General features: G+C 57.8%; 1 protein-coding gene across 4 annotated transcripts; it reads right to left on the bottom strand.

Annotated features, from left to right (window-relative positions):
* Positions 1-339: 339 nt before the first annotated feature.
* Positions 340-9,024, bottom strand: CUNH11orf24 (chromosome unknown C11orf24 homolog). Of its 4 annotated transcripts, XM_037135354.2 has the most exons (7): positions 8,816-9,024; positions 5,661-5,886; positions 5,091-5,170; positions 4,960-4,993; positions 2,976-3,144; positions 2,310-2,478; positions 340-1,669 (listed from the first exon to the last, which is right to left on the bottom strand). In XM_037135354.2, exons 6-7 carry the CDS (start codon positions 2,383-2,385, stop codon positions 582-584), a joined length of 1,164 nt encoding a protein of 387 aa, XP_036991249.2. In that variant the 5' UTR covers positions 2,386-2,478; positions 2,976-3,144; positions 4,960-4,993; positions 5,091-5,170; positions 5,661-5,886; positions 8,816-9,024; the 3' UTR covers positions 340-581. The 4 variants fall into 4 exon arrangements, with proteins under 4 accessions (XP_036991249.2, XP_036991250.2, XP_036991248.2 ...); XM_037135355.2 differs by lacking the exons at positions 2,976-3,144; positions 4,960-4,993; XM_037135353.2 differs by lacking the exons at positions 2,976-3,144; positions 4,960-4,993; positions 5,091-5,170 and having other exon boundaries at positions 8,884-9,024.
* Positions 9,025-11,203: the final 2,179 nt, after the last annotated feature.

Genomic DNA, 11,203 nt, shown 5'->3' on the forward strand with positions numbered 1-11,203 from the left:
TGCAGGGCCCTCACCGGTTGTGTCTGAGCCGGTCCAGCCGACCCGGCTACACCAAGGGGCTGACACTGGTTCTGCTTCCACACCCAAGTCAAGCTCCAACGGCTCACCACAGAAAGGGGGCGGGAGGAAGAGGCTGTCCCCTTGCTGTGTCAGAGGCCCCCTGAGGCTGGGAGGAGGGGTTCTTGCTCCTGCTGAGCGCAGGCAGGTCTGGGCTCAAGAGCGAGGCCTAAGGAAGCAGCTGGGGAACGGAGCCGCCGAGGCTCTGGTGACCAGGAAGAGTCTGGGAAGGCGCCCTGCAGCGATGGCGGGCGGGGCCCACACCTCGGGGAGACACTGTCCGAATGGAAAGCAGTCATGGCTTTGATTCTGGAAGGGACACAGGGGCCCACCTGCCCGCCCTGCAGCACGATCACTTACAAAAATAAGTATGAGGAAAGCAGCAACTCGTTAGTGATCGTGGAATCAATTAGACAGTTATTCAGTGAGTTTAGCATCTGGCATATCTCCTAAGTCGCACCGAAGAATTTGGAAGCACTTGGTCTAGTCTAGGAGGGAAAACGGGAGAACGGCCCGACCACCCCTCACATTTCTGAGTCTGCGTACATCCCGTTGATTAAATAGTCCACCTGCGTGTAGCCCTTCTTCTTGTAGCTCTCGTAGGCTTGCAGGGCAAACAGAACCAAGACCGTGACAAAAAGGGTCACGCCGAGCAAGAGCACGGCCAGGAGGGCACTCCTGTTTACCGGGGACAGCGGCAGGGGGTTGGTGGTGACCACCAGGTACTGGCCTTGGGTGCTGAGCTGGCACGAGTCTGTGGTTGGCACCTTAGGGTCCCCTGAGCTCCCAGGTGTCAGGCTGGTGGCAGCAGTACCACTTACAGCCTCGGGCTGCACCTGCTCGGGCGTGGGGGGCGTGCCCAGGCCTGGGGTCCCCTGGGGAGCTGGGGAAGGGCTCGGCGGGGTTGTGGGAGAGACAGGCTCCACCACAGGCGTCCAGCTGGTGGGAAGCACAGAAGCTGGCACTGTGCTGGCAGCTGACTCCTCGGCTTGTGTCTTGGTGGCTGTCACCGCTGTGGTGGACGCAGACGCCACAGAGGAGAGGGTGGACGCTGCGGTTGCGTTCGTGAGGGACGGGGTGGGCCCACTTGCTGTGTCTGCCACCGGCTGGGCAGTCAACACCTGGATGGCAGAGCCTCCTATGACCGAGTTGGGTGTGTGGGGATCCACGGGGGGCGGGGGGCTGGCCGTGGAGGGGCTGGATGTGCGCTCAGCAGGGTCCTGTATGCCCGGGGGGCTGCCCGCCTTTGCCGAGGAGGCAGCAGCCACCTGAGTGCTGGAGGTCAGCGGCACCAGGGGGGCAGCTCTCGGTGACGTGCCGTTGCTGGGAGCCTGGGTGTGGGGGATGCTGAGAGCGGCCGTGGAGGACGGAGCTGGCTGAGGGGACGTCGGGGAGGGCGGCGTGGGCTGCCTGGAGGCCGGGAGGTCGGGGCCACCTGCCGCAGTTGCCGGGGTGCCCACATCTGTCCTGTGTATTCTCCCTGCTGTGACTCCCAGAGCCCCTCCGGCCGACGGGACGGAAGAGGGTGGTGGCGTTGGTGCGGACTCCGCTGCTTCCCTGGGTGTGCTTTTCGGGACCACGCTGTCTCCTGTCAGGTTGAGGGCTGAGGCCCCTTGAAATGAGGAAAAGGAGAAAAACACCCGCTCACAGCCTGACTCGCCGGCTGGCTCGTGCCTTTGAGGTGCCCGTCTCTGGCCCGGGGAGAGGAGGGTGGCACAAGTGTGCCGCCCGCCGGATCCGCGCGCCACCCGCCGCCCACTGCAGAGGCGCCTGTGCCGTGTCCGAGAAACCGCCCTGCCCTCTCGGAGCCTGGACGAAGGCTTAAGAGCTTCACGTTCTGATCCACGTCCCAAAACAGCAGACAGAGAGAAAAGTCTCCCATGACAGGCGTGATTCACCGTCAAACCCCTCAAACACACCCAGGCTTCCAGGGCGGACAGACCTCGGCCCCAACACCCCCACCGTGGAAGGGCTCTGGGCTTCGCGGCACGAGCTCCTGTTAGCGCACAAGTGCCACCGAGAACCTGAGTGGGTGAGCGGACCCCCTGTGAGGACCAGGTTTCTAGGGTGAGGTTTCGCAGTGTCAGGCAGGTGACCCTCTCGGGGTGCAGAGGCCTGGTCCCGCTAGGGGCTCCCCGACAGGCACTCAGCCTGCCAGCCCTTGCTGGGGGGCTCGCTGATGCCCCTCGGGGCTGAGGGTGCTCGAGGTCCACAGTGGGCCTGTTGGGCTGTCGCCGAGCTTTTGCACTCACCTGGGTCCTGGGAGGCCACTGGGCGTCCGGACAAGGACAAGGAGGAGACGCAAGCGAGCACCAGGGTGGCCCACATCTTGTGGGTGAGGCAGGGCGCAGCTGGGGCGGTCCCCACGCCCCCGGCTGCCGCTCTCAGGCTGCGCACAAGGCCCTCGGCTCGGCTGAGGATCTGAGGTCGAGAGAGAAAGCATCTGGTCAGCAACGCACAGCCTGGCCAGGGGCACGGGGCGCAGCTCTCCTGCATGCAGGGCTCTGGTGGGGTCCGGCGTGTTGCAGAGCCAAGTGCCTCGACCGGCCCCGGCGTCCAGGAAGAGCGCCCCCTCTCGGCCACAGCGGCCCAGGGCACTGACCGGTGTCTGACTCGGCAGGTTCAAAGCACTTCCTGACCTGACTCCACGCTGAATCCTGTCCCCTGAGAGCACCCACTTCCCTGCCCCAGAGCTCAGAGTTGACAGAACAGCAGGGAGAGGCCAAGGCATTTTCTGTCACCGAGATCAGCCAAGCCTTCCCTTCCCCTTCTCCTGTGGCCTGCAGAACACGAGGCCCAGCCCACCTTGCGCACCCTGTGCCGGCTGAGCACGCCCTTCACACAGACCAGGCCACTGTCACAACCCATCCATCTGGCCACCAACCCGTCACCCGGGATTCCGAGGCCTGCCCAGGTACCTGGCAGCGCACGTACGACAAAAGGCGGAAGCCACACAGCTCCCTCCTCCGGGGAGGCCGCCGCCCGGTGGGAGACACAGAAAGAGGTCACTGCAGGTGGCGCGGAGCAGGGAGGCACGGAGGCGATGGCAGCTGGCAGGACTCGAAGGGCAAGTCGGAGGCTGGGCGGCTGGGCGGGGGTGAGGAGGACGAGGCCCCAGGGGGCACATCATTCAGGTGGTGGTGCCAGGGGGGGTTTCTGGGGGAGTGACACCCGGGCCGTGTTCTGAAAGACGGATGGGGTCCACCTGCTGGGCGCCAGCGGGAGAAAGCGCAGACCAGCAGGGCCAGAGGCCACGGGGCAGCGCGGTGGTTCCTGGGACCAGCGACAGGCCACCCGGTCAGGGCGGGGTGGGTGTGGGCGCTGGAGAGGAGGCAGCAGGGGCGGGCCCCAGGGGGCTGTGGGACTCGATAAGGGGCCCCCCTGTAACAGACAGAGAGCAGGCTCACAGAACCCGGTGGCAGAAGCCCCACTGCCCGTGAGGGACACAGTGTGATGGCAGGGACTTCAAGAGATGCCACCACGGCCAGGCCTCACCAGCAGCCGGCTTCCTGAGTGCATGGGGCTGACCCCATGCGCACCCTGGGCCCCTCCCAAGGGAAGGCAGGCTGGGATTCCTCCCTGTAGAAGTGCAGTGCGGGGCTGAGGGGCCAGGTGACCTCAAGTGTCCCGTCACTCCAAGTCCTGCTGCTCCTGGCTGCACCTGGATCCTGTCGTCAGCCCTGCCCAATGGCCTGAGTCCCACCTGGCCACCTGGAAACCCGGCCCTCCCAAGGCAACAGCCCGGCCACACTCTGTCAGGTTCAGCCCCACAACTAACCACTCGACGTGGGCACAGGACACAGGCCTGCTGGGGGTCTAAAGGCAGGTGACGGGAACGGGCCTCCCGGGCGTCGCTCCAAGGTCAGTGCTGCCTAGAGACGCCCTAGGCCTTCAGCCCTCCCGCTGGGCCCTCACTGTGGAGGCCCTGAGTTCACGGGGCCTCCTGGAAGAGCGCCCCAAGGACACGGAATGGAAACCGGCGGCCCCTCTCCCCAGGAAGGGTACTGCCATACTTCTCTGTGGCCCTGCAGCCGGAAGAGTCACCAATGCGTCACCTCCTAGCACCCCCACATGGCCCTAATCCTCTGCACCACCCCCACGGCTTCCCAAGAGACCCCGATAACCCGCAAAGCTGGCCCGGCCTCCGGGGCTCAAACCTCGCATCGCCCCTGCAAAACCCAAAACTTCCTTCACAAGGCCGAGGCGGCCTTCCCAGTCTGCCCCCACCGGCCTCTCCCGGGCACGTGAGATTCCTGTCGCTCCCAACCTGGAGCCTGGCTTAGCCATCGGCCCACGAAAGCAGCCCCTGTGAGGCCTAAAGGGATGTTTATAGGGGCCACACAGTGGCTTTCTGCCTCCTGGGATCAGTGGGGACTGTTGTAGGGTGGCCCCAGGACCAGAAAAACTCATCTGGCACAAACCCTTCCGGGAGCCCCCGGGCACATTCCCTGACGCCCTGACCCCTTCCCAAGAGTCACTAACTTGTATGTAGCTTCATCCTGCACTTTCCCTCCAAAATGGTCTGGAAGGGCTCCTGGCCCTCACAGGTTTAGAAAGTTACTCGGCCCTACGAACCATAGATTTGCATCTGCCTTCTACAGAGCAAAAGCATTCGTTGTTTTGACAAGAGCAGGTGGGGGTGGGGCGGGGAGAGAAGGAACAGACACTATCACAGAGGCAAGAATCGAAACTGGAAAGTCTGGGGCACGGAGGCCTCCCCCGAGGCCCTGCAGCTGGGCTCTCAGTGAATGAATGTATTTAAACGGCTCTCTCCAGCCAGTCCCAGCTGCTGAAGGAGTGGCCCTGTGCTGGAGCCTGGAGCCGCAGGCCACTGGGGTGGGGTGATGCGCCAGGGGCTTCCCGATCCCACCCCAGGCCCCACACTCTCTGGTGTCTCCCTACCACACGTCTCTAGAGCAGAGCTGGCAAACGTTTTCTGTAAAGAGGTAGACAGCCAACAGTTCAGACTCTGGGCCACACAGCCGTGGAGGATACGTACGCGATGGGTGTGCCTCCTTCCCAACAAAACTTACTTCCGAACACAGGCACAGGCAGGACTTGGCCCGCAGGCTGCGGTTCCCGGCCGCTGCCCGAGCAGCAGACTGCAGGATTCCTGGACACAGGCAGAGGCTGACTGGACGTGCTGCGCAGCCTTCCTCCTTCCCACCTCACCCTGGAACGAACTCGGACCACTTCGGCCCGGATCCTGGGACAGGCCCTGGCCGGTGTGCTCCGGGGCCCCTTCGGGGATGAGGGGCCTCCTCCACCCCGGCCTCAGTGGGCTGCTGCGCACAGGAGGGGCTCCCACAAGTCTTAAGCTTTTATGGCGTAGGCCAAGACTCTGGTGGTGAGGGGATGAGGGCCACGGATGACCACTCGGTTTACAGACCATCCTCCTGGAGGACCCCAGGAGGCAGAACCTCTGACGGGAAGAGCCACAGTCCAGGCCCCTTCTGGTTGCTGGAAGGCTCGGCTTTCTGCACTTTGCCATCTCTCCTTTCGCCTTGATACTCCCTGCACTTGCAGAACCCCCGAGTCCTCTCTGAGCTCATTGTCCCATCACCAAGCATGTGGCCCTGGATCTCAGTGCCCCGGACACTCACCAGAAGCAGGTGCTCAGGGTGTGTTCCCGGGCTGGGCCATCTTCCTCCTCGGAGAGCTGCGGGCTTGGCACTGTGTGCTCGTCAGGTGAGGTCGGGCTTTGCAGGAGGCGAGGGCGGCTGCGGGGAGCACTCCTGGGCTGCGGCATGCTTTGTGGCACATGGGGGACACAGGCAGACGCTCCGCTCTGCTGACAGTCGCATCTACGGTCTGAAAGGAGTAACACTCCTGGGAAAAGCACAGGGAACCATCCAGTGAGGAGGGGGCACCAAACTAGCAGCATTTAGCAGGCATCACCCTGGGAAACGACACTACAGGGTCAGCACTTTCAATGTCCTAGCTCCTGATGCAGCACTTTCTACGGCTGCAGTATCTTCCATGGAAGCCATTGGTCAGCTGTCCACGAACGGAAATCCACAACGCTGTTCATCATGGCATTACTTCTAATAGTGAGAGACTGAAATCATTACGTAAAGTACGGTCCCATCCATACGTAAAATACTATCGCAGCGATGAAAAAAATACACCAGTTTCAGTCCCAGCTCGGGTGGCTCAATGGATTGAGGGCAGACCTGTGAACCAGGCCGCCAGTAGGGGGCGTGTGAGAAGCAACCACACAATGACGTTTCTCTTCCTCTCTCTGCTCTGCAGAACTTGTGGGGAGCTGACCCCTGAAAAGGGTAAACTCCCAGCACCAGCCAAATCTCCTGTCTTTCCATCTGCCCTGTCTCTCACTAATACTGACTTCATTCTTTCCTGCTTATTCCTCTCCCACCCCAGCAGTCTCTTCCTTGACATCTCCCGTAGTCTGAGACCTTGATCTGTCTGGTCTCCAGGTAATGATAACTGGCCAGACCCTCTTACAAGGTTCACCAAAGCTTTCACAGGGGAGACTACTATTTTAAATCTTGTGAATGGTTTGTCTCTTGTGAGTCAACTCACAAAGGTAGCACAGGTCCCCACAAGTGAATGTGGACATTTAGAATATGCTGTTGGAAAGTGGAGGCAGGACCATACCAGAGAGATGAAGTCGCGGCACAGCGAGGGCCTGTTCTTGACTCTGCAGGGTGGCCCATGCCCCCCATTCCCGGTTCTGTGGGAGTGAGCACCAGCTCCCCTGGCTGGGAGGGAGTAAGCAGAAGGGAGTGGTCCCAGCGGAAGTTAACGGATCTTGTGGAGTTTCCCGAAGCAGCCTTATAGAGATGCTCCGCTCGTGCACTCACTTTGTGTATGTAACTGGGTGCGTAGGCATGTGTATGGCAGTGTGCGTACATGTGTAGCTGTGTGTGCTGTGTGCACACAAGTGTGACCCCACGAGCCAGGCAACTCCCCATCAGATAGGCTTGGTGTCTACTTCCTGATTCTTCTCTGGCCCTTGACCTTGTGATGCCTCTCAACACCTCCTGTCTCTGATTCCTTGTGTTCCCAACCTGGGAACAGGTTCCCAGGTCTCTGGGAACCTTGTGTTCCTTGATTTTAAACTCTTATGAATCTATTTGCCACATGCAGGATGCGGCGTGCAAGTTACATGCAATCAGACTGCAGTTGCTTCACTCCTTTTTCTGGCTTCCACAGGCTCCTGAGATCCAACACAGGGAACCCTCAGGCTTGGCAGGGACATGTTCCATCACTCTGGTGACATTTACCAGCAGTGACGTGACCCTAGTCTCTACTCCCAGCTGGGGCAACCATACGTACCAAGAAGTTGGAACTGTGAAAGCAAATTCAGGGCAGAGCACAGACACCTATCCTGACGTATTACCGGGCTGAACCTTGGTAGCAGAACCCAAGGAACACAGGCCGTGTACAGAGACACTGTCCTGTGGTCCAAAGGACGCATCTCTGTGGCAAATGGGAACCTGGAGCAGCAGATATTGTCTTAATTACACCGCTGCTTCTGGGTCTCTGGCAGTTTTGGTATCATGGTCAAATGCTGATCAAGGGTTTAGTTTTTGTTGGCAATGTGGGTAAATTTGACATTACTTTGCCTGTTAGGCAAGTCTGGCATAGAAGCGGGAAAAGTCTGTATTGTAATTACTTTCCTCACTGATGTTATTGACATTTTAGAGATGCTTCCTTTGGGGAGAAAACAAAATGTTATAGGCAAAATTTTAAGTGTCATATTTATGTTTCATGGTTGCCTTTGTGGATGCTGCCTCCTCAATCAGCCTCACAGGGAAACACACATGCTTAGCAGCTGTGCAGAGTCACACAGGTGGAGAAGGGCAGGTGGACGGAAAAGGACAACGCCCCACCCCAGGGCAGAAAGGGCCTGAGGGAGGTCTGGGTCACCTAAAGGGCCAACTTTTCTGTGAGGACACTTCTTGGGGCCCAGCCTTGCTGCTGCAGGATCTCTTAGTTCCTGCCCGAACAGGCGTGTCCCAACATCCCTGTCCTCTGCTCCCAAACTGGAACCTGGGTATGACCCTGCCTCCTACCTCTGGGCCCCCAACTGACTCCTCCTGCTTCTTCCTCTATGCCCACTCCTTGACAGTATGGCTGAAAAAGGAACCACATACTGAACTGAACCTGAGAAGCTCCAGGGAGGCTGGAAAGGTAACCATATGGGAAGCTCCTCACTAAATGTGTACTCATGTCCTATGCCTACGGTTTCCTTGACAAATTACCTTACGTGAGCCTGTCTTTGGTCATTTTACATCTAAAATAACATACGGCCAGAACGTCGATCACCTGCTTTGGCAGACCCTTGGGCCACACCCACCGCAGCAGAACCCAAGAGACCCTCACAGTCATCTCGTTCCCCGAATATTGTCTCTATGTGCTGTAAATTATGGACTATCCTGTACCCGCCAATTTAAAAAAGTGTGTCTCTCTCTGTTTTACTTTTCATTCAACCCTGGAGATTTCCCCTACTTCCCCTTCTCCGGGCCCCATAAGTCTATCACCAATGAACGTCATGAACCCCCCTTAAAGCTGCAGAGCTGCCCTTCTCCAGAGCGTTTTCCTCAATTCCTTGAGATTTTGCTTGCCAGCAACTGTCATCGGTTTGGCTCAAATAAACTCGTAAAAACTCTTTACCGCTTTGCACTGGACAGACACCTCCATCCTCATCATCTGACATCGTGTTCCCCACTCCCGTTTTCTCCCGTCCCCCTCCTCTGCCTCTCGTGCCCCTAATTCATCCTCCAGCCCTCACCTCCTCTCAACTCCAGCCCCGCGGGAGCCGTGACTACAGCATGCCGGAGAGCAGCGCAGCCCCCTTACCCGGGCGCGGCAGGCCTGCAGAGGCCGGGCGGCCCTCGGACGGCGAAGGCGGCCCCGGTCCCGCGTGAGGACGTGGCGGGCGGCAAGGTAGACCAGCCCGGACCGAAAGTGCTCGGGACAGCAGCGGCAGGCTCGCCCCACCCCGGCCGCCAGGAAGTGACGTCACTGGAAGGCGTGACAGGCGGGGCGGGGCAGCCTCCCGCAGGCGCAGGCGCGGGGATCGGCTAGAAGGTGCCCTGCGCAACCGGATGCGTGCCGAATGTGAGAGGCGTGGCCTCCAAGGCCCCACCCACCGCGGGCGCGGCCCGGAGACGTCTCCCACGAGGCCGGAATTGGCTAGTCCCAACAAGACTCTGGCGGAAGTGGTCCTTTCGTGGTTTCTGTCGCCTGAATGTGTGCACTTTTTTGCAGCAACCAGAGTGCTGGGCCTGGGGCAGCGTCAGTTCAGGTGTACCCTAGTGATTCACAGGGGTCGAGCACGAGGGGGTGACCCTGCCATACTCCTGCATTCCTCCCTCCCTCATACTTGATCCAACCCCTGGGGGCCTGCGTTGGGCGTGGGGTGCTGGCAGTGGCAGCTTACAACTTGCCAAGCCTTGAGCTTGTTCAGTGATTTTTCCTGCAGGTTCAGTGATTTAATTACTGCAGTAGTACTGTGAGCTGTACTATTAGCCTCCATTTTGCATATGCAGGAAATGAGACTCACAAAATGTTTTATAATTGTCAGCCTAGGGATAATGGGGAATTCGAGTGTAGGGTTTTGCTTATTTCAAAGGTAGGTTAACTTAGATGCACAAGAACAATAGAGAGGGTCTGCTTAAGTCAGTAAACTTTTTACTGAAGAACTTATGTGCCTGGGGCGTGACTATGGACATGACCTGCCCAGTTAGAAGTTTATGATCAGATCACCCTGTGAGGTTACTTTCCGTAGAACCTGTTTTTTGTCCACACGTGGGAGTACACCAAGGGCTTTATTCAGACAGTTTTATAACCTGTCTTGGGGTCTTCTGGTAGGAAACTAAGGCGGACACAAAACTGAGGGTGTGCAAAGACAGGATGAGCTTACCATCTCTGAGCTCAGGGAACACCTGAGAAGCAATTTAGAGCTGTTTCAACCTTGTAGTTTTATTTATTTAAGATTTTGTTTACTTATTTTTAGAGAGAGGGGAAGGGAAGGAGAAAGAGGGAGAGAAACATCAGTGTGTGGTTGTCTCTCACACACCCCCCACTGGGGACCTGGCCTGCAACCCAGGCACATGCCCTGACTGGGAATTGAACCAGCAACCCTTTGGTTTGCAGGACCGGCAGTCAGTCCACTGAGCCACTCCAGCTAGGGCTAACCTCATAGTTTTAAGTTGTGTAGAACTTAATCTGCTAAAGGAGTTTGCGAAGATAAGGTTCTTTTGATTTACTTTTCCCAACTAGCTCAGATCTAACATGAGAAGTGTCATGTCTGTGTTCACAGTGAGGATTCGCCTAAATCCCCAGTTGTAGATCTATACTTGCCTTCTTCAAAAACTGATACCTCAGCAACGCGGTGGTTTCACTTCCTCCTTGGCAAAACCGGCCCTGGCTAATGTGGTTCAGTGGGCTGAGTGCCAGCCTGTGAACCAAAGGGTTGCCAGTTTGCCAGGCGACTGTAAGCCAGGGCACATGCCTGGGTTACAGGCCAAGTTCCCAGTTGGGGTGTGTGAGAGACAATCAATCTATGTTTCTCTCCCTCTCTTTCTTCCCGTTTCTCTAAAAATAAATAAATAAAATCTTTTTTTAAAAATCAGGCTATTTTAGTTCCCAGGGCTAAGACTACAAAGACAAGGCACAGCCTTCCTCCTCAAGGAGCTCAGAGTCTAGACCAGGGGTCTGCTGACCATCGGCTGCTTTTGTAAATAAAGTTTTACAGTTTGAAATACAGTCGCGCTGCCTCGCTGCATAGGGTCTGGCTGATTTTGCACTACAAGGGCAGAGTGGAGTAGTTGTGGCACGGGCAGTGTGGCTCGCGAAACCTGTTTACTGCCTGGTTCTTTTCAAAAAAGGTTTGCCAATCTCCAGTCTAGGATGTTACTAGAAAATGGATTTCTGACAACAACGAAAATATCTTGCCTCGATGGTCCAGGACGCAGGGAAACACGTTCGTTCATAGGGGAATCTAGTACCTTTTGGTGGATTGGGATCACCTGGAACCTCGTGTCTATTGAGCACAGCTGTGGGAACTGCATTGGCGTCTCTGCAGAGTATTAAGAAGAGTCAAGCTGGGCGGGCCAGCTTCTTCTGATGGTGATGGGTGAATTAAGGAGAAGGATTCACTTTAAATCCTCAAGCT

This window comes from Artibeus jamaicensis, unplaced genomic scaffold (genome assembly GCF_021234435.1).
Source record: "Artibeus jamaicensis isolate MK-2021 breed Jamaican fruit bat unplaced genomic scaffold, CSHL_Jam_final contig_3109, whole genome shotgun sequence".
Classification (NCBI taxonomy): domain Eukaryota; kingdom Metazoa; phylum Chordata; class Mammalia; order Chiroptera; family Phyllostomidae; genus Artibeus; species Artibeus jamaicensis.

Bases quoted from the DNA above. Each gene is read 5' to 3' on its own strand.
- CUNH11orf24 (XM_037135353.2), bottom strand. From the start codon at position 2,385: ATGTGGGCCACCCTGGTGCTCGCTTGCGTCTCCTCCTTGTCCTTGTCC. The intron at 1,670-2,309 runs GTGAGTGCAAAA...CCTCATTTCAAG, and splicing joins AGTGGCCTCCCAGGACCCAG to GGGCCTCAGCCCTCAACCTG.